This window comes from Bombina bombina, chromosome 7 (genome assembly GCF_027579735.1).
Source record: "Bombina bombina isolate aBomBom1 chromosome 7, aBomBom1.pri, whole genome shotgun sequence".
NCBI classification, from domain to species: Eukaryota; Metazoa; Chordata; class Amphibia; order Anura; family Bombinatoridae; genus Bombina; species Bombina bombina.
The window spans coordinates 350,072,240-350,087,235 of record NC_069505.1 but is presented as its reverse complement, the minus strand read 5'-3'; the positions used below and the strand labels follow the sequence as shown (position 1 = coordinate 350,087,235).

The following is a 14,996-nucleotide window of genomic DNA, read 5'->3' as shown; positions in this document are numbered from 1 at the left end:
CTTATGGGACTGAATATCCCTTTTAAAGATTGGGGATTTATTGGGCAGCAGTTCTGTTATGTGAAGGCTTTTTTCATTTTGGCTATAGGGATTTTTTTGCACAAGTTTACCTTTTATTTTATTTGGGTAATATCTCTTTAAGGAGGTTGTTGGTCGTTCTTTTTACCGCATCTCCCTTTTGAATTTGGATAAAGTGACCGCTCAGTTACTTCCTGAGTGCTGAACGGTTTGTTTCTAGTTGGCTGTTTGGAAGCCGGATTTTAAAGGGGACAGAGCTTTTCTGGCATTAGATTGTGTTTTCTGCCTGTTGCTTCTCTCTGATGTTTGCAGCTTTCCAGGATCTGCAGTTTGAAAATAATTGTTTTATCTGCTAATGTGGATTGGATTCCTGGTTAGTGGTTGGGTGAGTCTCTCCAGCATGGCTGGGGTGTAGAGATGCTGGTTTTAATAAATAAGACTTCCTGTGTAGATGTTGCTGGTGTGTCTGGACCTGCAGCTGGATCTTTGGCACATTGATCTGCTTTCATCATATCACCTTTGGTATGCCTGGACTCTCCCTGGCGAGACGAGGACCCCTGTTGGCGACATCTTCTTACTGTAGTCTACCGGACGACGTATGGTTCCGGCTTGCGAATACTGCACTTTTGTGCTTCATAATCTGTGAGTAGGATTCTTATGTTCCTATTGCTGCTTTGTTCTATTGTTATATGACCTGCACCATGTGGCGCCCTCTATCTATTTCTTCTTAGATCTACCATCTGTGTTTTTGGCACAACACCCTGGAGTAGCAGCCTACCTTTTCTGGACCCATCGCTCATCATACCTAACCCTGGGAACTACCCATTGGACTTTGCTGGATATTGCACGAAACCATTTTCACTGGACTACACAGTCTGTATATAGATATATGTGTATATATATACACATATATAAACTATTATTCTTTTATTATTTTGTATGTTTATAATCATTCCTTAAGAGTACTTTAATATTGGTGCCTGATTTATTACTGGGTTACTCCTTGTCATCTATAGTACATATTATTACTGGTATATCATATCTACCCTTGGCGCCTCTTAGAAGTACCCTAGTGACGCTGGTGTCACTAGACGTATTAGTTGTTGTTATATCCTCTTGAGGATAGTTCCTCTTTTAGAGACCCTATGGATAAGAAACTGGAGGGTTATTTAAGAAGGATGTTTCTTCATCAGGGTTTGCAGTGGCAACCAGTTGCTAGTATTGTGACAGTTGCTGGTGCAGCCTCTTATTGATGTGACTCATTGTCTGATTTAATTTCAGAGAAGACTACGATAGAGGAGATCCAGGATAGGATCACGGCTCTAAACTGGCTAATGCTTTTATCTGTGATGCCGTGTAGGTATCAAACAATACAGCATAAAGTGGATTTCACTTTGGTGCACATGAAGACCAGGGGTTGCTGCTTTAACTCCCAAACAGGTAATCAATGATGCAATGGTCCACAGCACTCCAATATAAAAGTTTGCTTTATTGTAGGCAAGATAAAACGGAACAGTACTGTTCTGTTTTATCTTGCCTACAATAAAGTGAACATTTTATTGGAGTGCTGTAGACCATTGCATCATTGTTTATCTGTGATGCCAGTATGCAAGTTGTCAGGCTGGGAGTCAAGATTTCTAGTTTTGCGATTCTAGCCCGCAGAGCCCTTTGGTTAAAATCTTGGTCTGCAGATGTGACTTCCAAATCCAAGCTTCTGTCTCTACATTTTAAAGGTAAGACTTTATTTGGTCCTGGTCTGGCAGAGATCATTTCCACGGTTACTGATGGGAAAGGAGTTTTTTTACCACAGGATAAGAAAAATAGACCCAAGGGTCATTAGACTTCTAATTTTCTTTCCTTTCGTAACTTCAAGGGACAGAAATCTTCCTCATCTTCTAAATCTGAGTAAGCCAAGACTTCTTGGAAAGCTAGCCAGCCCTGGAATAGGGGTAAGCAATCCAGAAAGCCTTCCGCTGACCCTAAGTCAGCATGAAGGGGCCACCCCAGATCCAGTGCTGGATCAAGTGGGGGGGGGGGCAGGTTTTCCTTTTTTTAGCAGGCTTGGATTCAATGTCCCAGATCCTTGGGCAGTAGATGTGGTCTCCCAGGGATACAGTATATGATTCAAATCTTGTCCCCCCAGGGACAGATTTCTATTATCAAGATTATCTGTAAACCAGGTAAAGAGAGAGGCCTTCTTAAACTGCGTAAGGGATCTGTCTTCTCTGGGAGTAATTATCACAGTTTTTCTAGCAGAACAGGGTCAGGGATTTTATACAAATCGTTTTGTGGTTGCCAAAAAGGAGGGAACTTTTCGACCCATTCTAGACCTCAAGTCTCTGAACAAGTTTCATAAGGTTCCATCCTTCAAAATAGAGACTATTCGTTCTATTCTCCCTCTAGTTCAGGAAGGTCAATTTATGACCACCATAGACCTGAAGGATGCATATCTTCATGTGTCTATCCACATGGAACATTTAAAGTTCCTGAAGTTCGCTTTTTTGGATCAATATTTCCAATTTGTAGCCCTTCCTCTCAGCCTCGCCACTATTCCTCGAATCTTTACGAAGGTTCTAGAGGCTCTTTTAGCTGTGGCCAGATCGCTAGGGATTTGCAGTGGCTCCTTACCTGGACGATATCTTGGTTCAGGTGCCATCTTTTCCGTTAGCAATATCCCATACAGATTCTCTGTTATTTATAAAAAATAGGGGGCGCCCTAGAGCGTGATCAAATATCCAACCTAATATAGCAATATATATATATATATCTCACAAATCAATTAAACAATAGATTATAAATCAATTATTAATATATATTTTTTACACACAAAATATAGACAGTTGGTAGTATTCCAATGATGTAAATAATACAATTGAGGGGCCTCTAAGGAGTGAGTTGATATAGAACAGTCTTTAGGCAGCAATCTGTAAAGAACCCGGCCAGGATCCCATATAGATGATCTACAAAACAAGAGAGAGACAGATGCGCCACATGGCCCAATATTGTTTGTTCAACACAATGTATATGGTCTTAGTCGTGTTAATGCAAACTCACAATTCAGGGAGCACTTCAATCAGTGCAATAGAAGCAGCCTGGGATCAATCACAGTCACCCAGCAGACCGACCTCTAGGATAAAGTGGAGTAATCTGTAGTGGATATATAGAGAGACACATAGGTGCCTATATGGCCTAGTACAGTTTGGACTCAGGATATATTACAGTGTTTAAAGTAATATACTCACATTTGATAAAGCATCTACAGTGATGCTATTCTAGCAGGATGGGATCAATGTAGTCACCCAACAGACTTTAGACAGGGTATCCACAGGAATCAGTCAGCAGGTGTCCAAAAAATTGGGCCAAAATAAATTGGTCCACAAAATGCACAAGAGCAAGTGTGTTTTAATAAAGTATTATATTTACTAGTAAAAACAAGTAAAAACAGGTAAAAACAAGCGACGCGTTTCTCAGCACACAGGCTGTTTCATCAGGCTTATAACATATAATTCAAACACTTGCTATTTATAACCAAACAATGTATCAACTAAAAATGGACACACCTGTAAGGGGAGTGGCATAAGGCAACTCCCATTTGGGAACACCCTATCAGCATTTACTGTGTTGGGAGACAATATGTAAATCACACTATAGATCATTACCTTATAATAAACCAATGTTTATCAACAATACCAGTGTACTTATTTGTTTATTATTGTATATTCCCATATTTATTTATCCATCTAAACAGTTAATCATCCTATTGCGGACCATTGACCGATATAAAAAGATTGATATATAGATGCATGATACGATACATTGGTTTATTATAAGGTAATGATCTATAGTGTGATTTACATATTGTCTCCCAACACAGTAAATGCTGATAGGGTGTTCCCAAATGGGAGTTGCCTTATGCCACTCCCCTTACAGGTGTGTCCATTTTTAGTTGATACATTGTTTGGTTATAAATAGCAAGTGTTTGAATTATATGTTATAAGCCTGATGAAACAGCCTGTGTGCTGAGAAACGCGTTGCTTGTTTTTACCTGTTTTTACTTGTTTTTACTAGTAAATATAATACTTTATTAAAACACACTTGCTCTTGTGCATTTTGTGAACCAATTTATTTTGGCCCAATTTTTTGGACACCTGCTGACTGATTCCTGTGGATACCCTGTCTAAAGTCTGTTGGGTGACTACATTGATCCCATCCTGCTAGAATAGCATCACTGTAGATGCTTTATCAAATGTGAGTATATTACTTTAAACACTGTAATATATCCTGAGTCCAAACTGTACTAGGCCATATATGCACCTCTGTGTCTCTCTATATATCCACTACAGATTACTCCACTTTATCCTAGAGGTCGGTCTGCTGGGTGACTGTGATTTATCCCAGGCTGCTTCTATTGCACTGATTGAAGTGCTTCCTGAATTGTGAGTTTGCATTAAGACGACTAAGACCATATACATTGTGTTGAACAAACAATATTGGGCCATGTGGCGCATCTGTCTCTCTCTTGTTTTGCAGATTCTCTGTTAGCCATTCTCTCCTCTCACGGGTGGAAGGTGAATCTAGGGAAAAGTTCCTTGGTGCCAAGTACCAGGGTATGTTTTCTGGAGGCAATCATAGACTCAGTATCTATGAAGATTTTTTTGATGGAGGTCAGAAAATTCAAGCTTCTGGAGGCCTGTCGTTCTCTTCAGTCCTCTGTTTGTCTAACAGTGGCATTGTGCATGGAAGTAATTGGTCTCATGTTGGCATCCATGGACATTATTCCATTTGCTCGCTCCATCTGAGACCTTTACAGTTATGTATGCTCAGTCAATGAAATGGAGACCACTCAGATCTCTTACAAAGGATAGTTTCAGACTCTCAGACAAAGATGTCTCTGTCTTGGTGGATCTTCCAAGACCATTTGTCTCAAAGCAGTTCTTGGGAGATTGTGACCACGGATGCCAGCCTGTTAGGCTGGGGAGCAGTTTGGGGGTCCCTAAGAGCTCAGGGATTCTGGACTCAGGAGGAGTCTGCCCTCCCTATAAATATCCTAGAATTCAGAGCAATTCTCAATGCACTAACAGCTTGGCCTCAACTGAGTTCAGTCCGGTTTATCAGATTTCCATTGGAAAACATCACTTCGGTAGTGTATATCAATCAGTGATAAATTCCCAACAGTAATGAATCATGGACTCTAACCAACATAAGAAAGAAATTATTTTTATGCTTCTATGAGACATTGATTTCATTAATAAAAAACTAAAGTATTCTTAAGAATACAATTTGTTTTTTTACTTACCACATTTTTCTCAAAGCTACCATCCTCTGGGACAAATAAAGTTTTGGGGAAGGTTCCATTGGAAAGGAAGTCAAGAAATTCTACCCCTTTGTCAGTAGCATTGGCATAATCAAGTAACAACTAGAAATAGAAACATGCATTTTACTTTAAAATCACATAAAAGCAGACTATATGTATTATAAAAATGATGTCAAACTAACATCTGCAAAGATTTTCAATTACTTTGGCTAGCAAATTAAATTCTACTATCTCACAAGGAATGAAACTCTGCTAGACATTGCATTAAAGGGATATGAAACCCAAAAAATGTATTTTGTAATTCAGACAGAGCCTACAAAAGAATACTTTTTTAAAAAAAAAGTTTCAAATTTACTTCTAATTAGAAGTAAATTAGAAACTTTAAAAAAATATAATGTGTTCTGTTGTAGGCTCCGTCTTCAGACAAAATACATTGCATACATTGCTTCCTGTGCCTAAACAACAGTAGGTGTCACTGATTTACATATGCCTGTTTTTTCAGTTCAGCCTCTAATACTTTAAATCCAGTTTCTATAGTTTCAAATGCCATCCTTTATTGTGCAGATCTCATTATGTGGCATAAATCAAAGCTTTTCCTTTTTAGACTTTTTATTCAATGGAAAACAAGTGCTTCTTCGAGAATACGGCAGAAATGTTGTTACTTTTGCTTGAATCTTGATTACCATTAATCATAATAACTGCAGGAAATAAACTTACAAAAGTAAGTAGTACAATCTATTTTCTTACAGCAAGATTTACAAGTAGCGCGTTAGGCATTTTCAACGGGATATTCACAAATAGAATTCAAGCTATCTAGACATATATATATTCATATCTCCCAATAAATAGATAAACCAGTCCAAATGTCATCAAATATATAGAGAAGTAGTTATTAATAAATAAATAGAACATATTCCGTTGCAAAAATATTTTCTTAATATAAAATATTTGCATTTTCATGTACACTTTTCAAGGAGAATACATCATAGGCTTTGCGCAACATATTTTGACTTAGTAGGTTAAGGAGGTCACTGTCAGCTAGGTAGTAGGAAGGGGGAGGTGGAAAGGAGGGGGTAAGGTATAACGATGGGTATTTTGTTTGTAGAAGTATTTGTGTAATTTGTCCCTTTTCCAGATGTCTAGCATCATCTCATGAGTTTCAACTGAGCCATTTTTAATGTAGTGGTACCTCTCTATCTGTAGTAGTGTGTCTACTTTTGTTGCCCATTCCCTCAAGGTGGGGACCATGGGGGATTCCCAATGTCTAGGGATTAAGATTTTTGCACTACTTATCATTGTGAGCAGCAGTTTTTGTTTCACTTTGTTTTTTAGCTTTGGGAGGTTCGCTAAAAAGCAGTATCTTAGGGTTCCTAGGTACTATGGTTTCTAGGGTATTGCATATGTTGGTTATTATGTCTGACCAAAATTGTTGAAGCCTGGGGCAATCCCACCGTATGTGTTGTATGGAGCCCTCTTCTGTGCAGCCCCTCCAGCCTTTACCCAAGGTTGTGGGGTAGAGCACTTTCAATCTGACTGGGGTCAGGTAACATCTTGTTACATACTTATAATTTGTCTCCTGAACTTGGGATGAGATGGAGGCTGTCTTGGTGTTAATAAATATAGTGTTCCAGGTTTTTAAAGTTAGTTCCATGTTGAGATCCCGAGCCCATGCTTTGGTATGTGTAGGGAGCTGATCTTTGTCTGGTATTTGGAGTTTCTTGTAGAGAATAGATATTAAGTGAGAAGAGGGCTGTTTCATTATGCAGTTTTTCGAAGTCAGTTACTTGTCTGAGTAGTGATTTTTTATGTCTGTGAGATGTAACAAAATATGTCAGCCAGGATAAGGATGTGTCTGCATCTGAAATATGGATGTCTTCTAGGCTTTTTAATTTATGTTGCTGGGTCAGGTAGGTTATTGTACCTTTCTCAATTTGTTGATCTGCGTGTGAGTACACCTTTGGCAGGATCAAAGGTAGGACCAGATTATCAATATATTGTGTTATTGGTGATGCTGGCATAGATATATGTGTGGAGGTGTGAATGAGTCCCAGACTGTAAAAAACTCTTTCATGAGTGAGTCAGTCTGTCAGTTTTTAATATCCATGCCAAATAGCCTTGATTATTTGTACTTAATATGGATATGTCTATATGTATCCAGTGTTTCTTTGGGTCATTCGTACACCATTTTACAAGCCTTTGTAACATTATGGCCTGTCTATAGAGCAGCAGATTTGGAACGCCTAGGCCTCCTCTTTCCTTAGGCAGGTACAGTGCTTGTTTATTGGTCCTTTGTTTTATCCCATTCCAAATAAATACCTCTACTTATTTTGGTGGTTGATGTGGTATACAGGGAGAATATCATACCAATAAAATAATGGCTGAATCCCATCTTTGACAGGGTGTCCTTCAGAAAAGGCCATTCCACCCTGTCAAAGGCCTTTTCAGCATCAGTGGAAGTTAGTGATAATGAAATTGTGTTTTGTGCACGTGAAATGTAGTACTTTTAGGGTGTTGTCCATTGCCTCTCGTCCCAGAACAAAACCCACCTGGCCTGGGTTAATTATTTTGGGGGAGGACTTTTTTTTATGTGTGTGGCTAATACATTTTTATGTCAGAATTCAGCAGGGAGATTGGGCAGAAATTTTCTGTTTTATTGTGTGTTTTGCACATTTTTGGCAAGACTTGGATGTGAGCTTCGAGACTTTGATGTGAGCTTCCATCTTTTAGTAATGTGTTGTAGGTGCTAAGTGTGAAGTCAGTAATGATGCACATATTTTATAATAGGTTATACCGAATCCGTCAGGGCCTGGACTTTTTCTGCTTGGTGTATCTTCTATGGCTTTCAGAATTTCGTCATGTGTTATGGGATACTCTAATTATTTTGCTTCATGAGGGTTGATAGTTGGGGCTTCAATGTCTGTTAGGTAGTTTTCTATGTCTGTCAGGGTCCCGCTTTCATCTGCGTCAGGTTCTGATGTTGAGGATGTTGCTTTTAGATTATATAGGGAAAATTAGTAAAGTCTGAAGGTCACTGCTATGTTTGTACTGTCCTTGTAGAGAGTGCCTTGTTTGTCCGTTATATTTGAGATATATATGATTTAAATTGTTTACGCTTTAAAGCTTTTTCTATGAGTGTGCCGGGTTTATTGCCGTGTTCAAAGTATTGCTGTCGCAGGTGAAGAGCCTTGAGTTGTATTTCTTTGAGTTGATGTGCATGAAGCTTATCTCTGACTTGTGTGAGTAAGTTTAATATTGTGGTGGATGATGTATTTTTTTATGTTCTGCCTCCCAGTAGGAGATTTGTGCCCTTAATGAATTATAGTATTGCCTGTTCTGTTTGTGCTGTTGTGCCTTGATCTTGATCAATACTACTCTGATGACACATGTGTGTGCTTCCCAGATTAATGATGGTTTGAGCTGTTCCTGACTATTTAGCCGAAAGTAATCTTGTAACGCTCTATTTCTAACTTGTGTAGAGGATCATTAAGGAGGTAGTCGTCTAGATGCCATATAAAAGGGAGTATTGTTTTCTCAGGCCAGTTAATGTTGCATAACACAGGTTTGTGATCAGACCATGTAAGTGGTAAAATGGCTGCGTTTTATACAAGGGAAAGGCTGGCTGGATCTGTCAATATGTAATCTATTCTAGAGTACAACTGGTGTGGGTGTGAGTAAAATGTAATGTCTCTGGGTCATATTTATCAAGCTCCTTCAAGCTTGCCAGAAACAAAAGTTATGAAGCCGCTGGGATGAAGATGGAGCCGCCGGGATGAAGATGGAGCCACCAGGATGAAGATCCTTCAAGCGAGACTTCAGCAACTGTGAGTGGATCTTCGGGGGTTAGTGGTAGGATTTTTTAAAAATTTTGTGGGTGTTTTTTTTTTAGTTTAGGGTTTGGGCTTTTGAAAAAGAGCTAAATGCTATTTTAAGGGCAATTCAAAAGAGCTAAATGCCATTTAAAGGGCAATGCCCTTTTTAGGGCAATGGGTAGCTTAGGTTTTTGTTAGAGTTAGGTTTATTTATTTTGGGGTGTTGGTTGGGAGATGGGTTTTACTGATGGGGGGTCTTTGTATTTTTTTTACAGGTAAAAGAACTGTTTAACTTAGGGCAATGCCCTGCAAAAGGCCCTTTTATGGGCTATTTGTAGTTTATTGTAGGCTAGGTTTTTTTTTATTTTGGGTGGGCTTTTCTATTTTTATAGGGCTATTAGATTAGGTGTATTTCTTTTTTATTTTTGATAATGTCGTTTGTTATTTTTCGTAATTTAGTGCTTGTTATTTCTTTTAATTTAGTCTTTTTTATTTTTGTAATTAGATACTTTGTAATTTTTAGAGTAGTGTTAGGATTTTTTTAATATGTATTTTAGTTTTATTTAATTGGTAGATAGTTTAATTTTAGTTTAATAGTTATATTAGTTTAATTGTTAGTTTAAACCTAGTTTTTTTTAATTTGACAGGTAAGTTTTAATTTAAGATAGGGAAATTGTAATTTTAATAAAGTTAGGGGGGCGTTTAGGTTTAGGGGTTACTAGTTTAAATTAGTTTATTTCATTGTGGGGGGCTTGCGGTTTAGGGGTTAATAGGTTTATTATAGTGGCGGCGGTGTAGGGCTTAATAACTTTAGTACAATGGGGGCGATGTGGGCGGACGGCAGATTAGGGGTTAATTATATTTAAATAGTGTTTGCTATGCGGGAGGGCGACGGTTTAGGGTTAATAACTTTATTATAGTGGTGACGATGTCGGGAAGAGGTGGGATAGGGGTTACATTTTTTTATTAGGGGCGGCGATGTTGGGTGCCGCAGATTAGGGGTTAATAACTTTAAAATAGTGTTTGCGATGCAGGAGGCTCTTGGTTTAAGGGTTAATAAGTAGTTCATGGGTGTTAGTGTACTTTGTTACAGTTTAGTTATGAGTTTTATGCAACAGTTTTGTTGTGTAAAACTTATAACTACTGCTCTCAGATGGCGAAACGGATCTTGTCGGTATAGGCTGCAATGCAAGCTTTTAAGCCTCACCGCAAAACTTGTAATGGCTGCACTATGGGGGACTTACATTGCGTTACAGGCTAAAAGGTTTGTTGTATAGCTATACCGACAAGACTTGTAATGGCTGCAGTGCTGTTTTAACGCTGAAATGTTTTCAGCGTTAAAACACGAACGCACAACTTGTTATCTAGGTGTTATATACCACTCTACAGTATTATTAAACATATAAAATATAGGAAACAATCATTATAATAATAATTAAAAAAAGAACAAAAGCAAAATTCTAAATTTACAAACTTCTAATGCATTTTCTTTATGCAGCCCATTGATATGCCATTTTGAATATCATGTGAAAACTTACAGAATAAAACACTGAAAACTGAAAATTGTCTTCCAAAACTTCAAGGAGGTTTCCATTGCAGTATATACCATCACCCACATAGCCAGAGCCACAAGTGCACTGTACATCTGTAATGTAAAATATTGACATTCATTATTTGGCAAACAAAACACTATATTGCACTTTATATCACACACACGTTCTGTTCCCTTTTAAAAAGTCTTTTTCTCTCATTATTAAATTGAGAAAAATGAGTGACTGGAAAAATAATACAATTTCATTTTATTGCAATACTAAAGTTTATTTAGAAAATCATTAAAGAGATATGAAACACATTTTTTCTTTATTCAGATAGAGCAGGTAATTTTAAGCAACTTTCTAAATTACTCCTATTATCAATTATTAGCCACCAATCAGCAAGCGCTACCCAGGGTGCTAAACCAAAAATGGTCTGGCTCCAAGGCTTAGATTACTGCTTTTTTCAAATAAAGATACCAAAAGAATGAAGAAAAAATGATGATATGAGTAAATTAGAAAGTTGCTTAAAATTGCATGCTCTATATAAATCACAAAAGATTTTTTTTGGGTTTGGTATCCCTTTAAATATTCCTTTTTGACTAATGGTGATGAAAAGTTAAAGTTATAGTAAATTCTTACGTTTGTGAAGCGCTAGGATTTACCAGTGCAACAAATAAAGGGGACTTTCAGCCATGAAGTATAAAATACTTCATGCTGAAAGTTCCCTTATTTGTCTGCAGCATTCGCCACGCTGAGCACCTCAAGCCACCCCCAGCAGAACGCTATTTTATCACTGAGATTATCTTAGCCAATAGCATGCTAGCTATCCGGCATAAGGCCAGCTGGCCCGCATGGCTATTGGCTAAGAGGTGTAAATGTCCCCTCATTAAAAAATGGCGTCCTGCTGCGGGTGGCCTGAGGCGCTCAGCATGGAGAACACTGCAGACAAATAAAGGAACTTTCAGTATGAAGTATTTTATACTTCATACTGAAAGTCCCCTTTATTTGTTGCACTGGTAAATCCTAGTGTTTCACAAAGGCTATGATTTGCTATTGTCAATTTTATTTATGGATTCTCAAGTTCTTACAGATTATTTTCAAGTTGAAAATTGTATGAGCATGTTTTTTTTCTGATAGAATCTAGTGTATCGTTTCTTTTTACAAACAGTTACTTATATTCAGGTGTCTTTAAATTTAAAAAGGTAGAATTATGCATCTGCAGAACCTTCTCACCTTGATCGCGGAAGCAATAGACATCATATTTTTCATTAATGTTACTTCGCTGTTTGTAGTCCACAATTCCAACATGACCTGAGCCACAGCTTGGGTTAGGGGATGTTGTTGGGTAGCCGGCTGTTTGGTTGCTCAGCCATCCAACCAGGCAGAGATGAAATCCCATCTATTTGTATGTGAGACAAACCAATGTGTTAGAAACCAGACAGAAACACAAACTATCCCAAGGACAAATGTAGGTGTTTACAATAATCAACCAAACATAAATAAAATATAAATAGATAAAGAATGACCCCATAATAAAACTCATTTTAAATGCTGCTCCAGAGCAAAAAATGTTAACAACTCTCATAATCTAAAGAAAAATATTTGTTTATATAAACAAGCTTTAGATAGGCAATGTGACATTATTATAAGTGCCCCTAACTTTTATATACACACGTAACTTTAAAGTTGCTTTTAAGGGACTTGGAAATCAAAATAAAACTTTCCTTTAGAGCATGAAAAAACAAACAAACTCTTAGGGGCCGATTTATCAAGCTCTAAGGTCTAAAGACTGCTGCTCCATAACTTGTCCGCCTGCTCTGAGGTCCGCGGACAGAAATCAGCCAATCGAAGGGGCTGGCATTGCACCAGCAGTTCACAAGAACTGCTGGTGTAATGATAAATTTATCGATGTGCAGCAAACATGATACGCTACAGCGTATCATGTCCGCTCACTCTATGATAAATCTACCCCTTACTCTTAGTATGTTTAGTAGAAACAACAGCTTCTTTCCATGACACAATGCCTAGATACTTAGGTGGCCTCATGAACATTTTATAACCGCTTTATTCAAAAATGCTTTAACAATGATACATATAAATACACACATATATATATATATATATATATATATATATATATATATATACACACATATATATATATATATATATATATATATATATATATATATATATATATATATATATATATATATATATATATATATATATATATAAATATATATATATATATATATATATATACAGGTGGCCCTCAGTTTACCCCGGTTCAATTTGCGCCGTTTCAGAATAACAACCTTTTTTTTCAGTCATGGGACTGCTATTGAAATGCATTAAAAATCAGTGCACTAATTAAAATAGCCAGTAGGTGGAGCTGTCCGCTTGTGTTTCAGCAAAGTTAAGCTAGTTTAACATCCTGAAATTCATCTGTATACACAGATCAGACAAGACCTATCGAGCAAGATCTTGCAGCCACTTCCTTATTATCTTCCTGTCCAGCTGCTTGAGATGAGGGTGCCTAACTGCTTATTAATCACTGCAGATTGAAATGCATAGAATATGTGCAGAACCAATATTATCTAACATGCTAACAATGCAGAGAACTGAATGCAGAAAAATGCAAGTAAAAAAACGTTGTTGTGCATTAAACTTAGTTTGATGATGATGCAATCTGTTGTGTAATTATTTTATTAGGTGATATTTAGCAAATGTTTTTGTTCATTAAACTTAGTTTGATGATGATACAATCTATATTATTAGGTTTATAATGCTGTTTAGCATTTAAAGTTTTCATTTCAAACCTTTAAAAATAATGTATTAGGTGTTACTTATGACAATTTTGAGAGGGGCCTGGAACCTAACTCCCTCAGTTCCCATTGACTTACATTATAAACTGGGTTTCAATTTACAACGGTTTCGATTTACAACCATTCCTCCTGGAATCTAACCTCGCGTAAAAACTGAGGGCTACCTGTATACAGTGGGGCAAAAAAGTATTTAGTCAGCCACCAATTGTGCAAGTTCTCCCACTTAAGAAGATGGGAGAGGCCTGTCATTTTCATCATAGGTATACCTCAACTATGAGAGACAAAATGTGGAAACAAATCCAGACAATCACATTGTCTGATTTGGAAAGAATTTATTTGCATATTATGGTGGAAAATAAGTATTTGGTCACCTACAAACAAGCAAGATTTCTGGCTCTCACTGACCTGTATCTTCTTCTTTACGAGGCTCCTCTGTCCTCCACTAATTACCTGTATTAATGGCACCTGTTTGAACTTGTTATCAGTATAAAAGACACCTGTCCACAACCTCAAACAGTCACACTCCAAACTCCACTATGGTGAAGACAAAAGAGCTGTTGAAGGACACCAGAAACAAAATTGTAGACCTGCACCAGGCTGGGAAGACTGAATCTGCAATAGGCAAGCAGCTTAGTGTGAAGAAATCAACTGTGGAAGCAATAATTAGAAAATGGAAGACATACAAGACCACTGATAATCTCCCTCGATCTGGGGCTCCACGCAAGATCTCACCCCGTGGGGTCAAAATGATTGCAAGAACAGTGAGCAAACATCCCAGAACCACACGGGGGGTCCTAGTGAATGACCTGCAGAGAGCTGGGACCAACGTAACAAAGGCTACCATCAGTAACACACTACGCCGCCAGGGACTCAGATACTGCAGTGCCAGACGTGTCCCCCTGCTTAAGCCAGTACATGTCTGGGCCTGTCTGAAGTATGCTAGATCCAGAAGCGGATTGGGAGAATGTCATATGGTCAGATGAAACCAAAGTAGAACTGTTTGGTAGAAACACAACTCGTCGTGTTTGGAGGAGAGAGAATGCTGAGTTGCAACCAAAAAACACCATACCTACTGTGAAGCATGGAGGTGGCAACATCATGCTTTGTGGCTGTTTCTCTGCAAACGGAACAGGATGACTGATCCGTGTACATGAAAGAATGAATGGGGACATGTATCCTGAGATTTTGAGTGCAAACCTCCTTCCATCAGCAAGGGCATTGAAGATGAAATGTGGCTGGGTCTTTCAGCATGACAATGATCCCAAACACACCGCCCGGGCAACGAAGGAGTGGCTTCGTAAGAAGCATTTCAAGGTCCTGAAGTGGCCTAGCCAGTCTCCAGATCTCAACCTCATAGAAAACCTTTGGAGGGAGTTGAAAATCCGTGTTGCCCAGCGACAGCCCCAAAACATCACTGCTCTAGAAGAGATCTGCATGCAGGAATGGGCCAACATACCAGCAACAGTGTGTGACAACCTTGTGAAGACTTACA

The 14,996-nt window shown here is 38.1% G+C and overlaps 1 protein-coding gene across 1 annotated transcript in view; it reads right to left on the bottom strand.

The window, feature by feature from the left end:
• STAB1 (stabilin 1) overlaps positions 1 to 14,996 on the bottom strand; it is a 1,127,460-nt gene that overhangs the window by 48,931 nt on the left and 1,063,533 nt on the right. The window contains exons 62-64 of the mRNA XM_053721023.1: positions 11,910 to 12,075; positions 10,680 to 10,786; positions 5,315 to 5,434 (exon numbers count right to left, since the gene is read on the bottom strand). Of these exons, the coding sequence (XP_053576998.1) occupies positions 5,315 to 5,434; positions 10,680 to 10,786; positions 11,910 to 12,075 (393 nt within the window). The remainder of the gene's footprint in view (positions 1 to 5,314; positions 5,435 to 10,679; positions 10,787 to 11,909; positions 12,076 to 14,996) is intronic.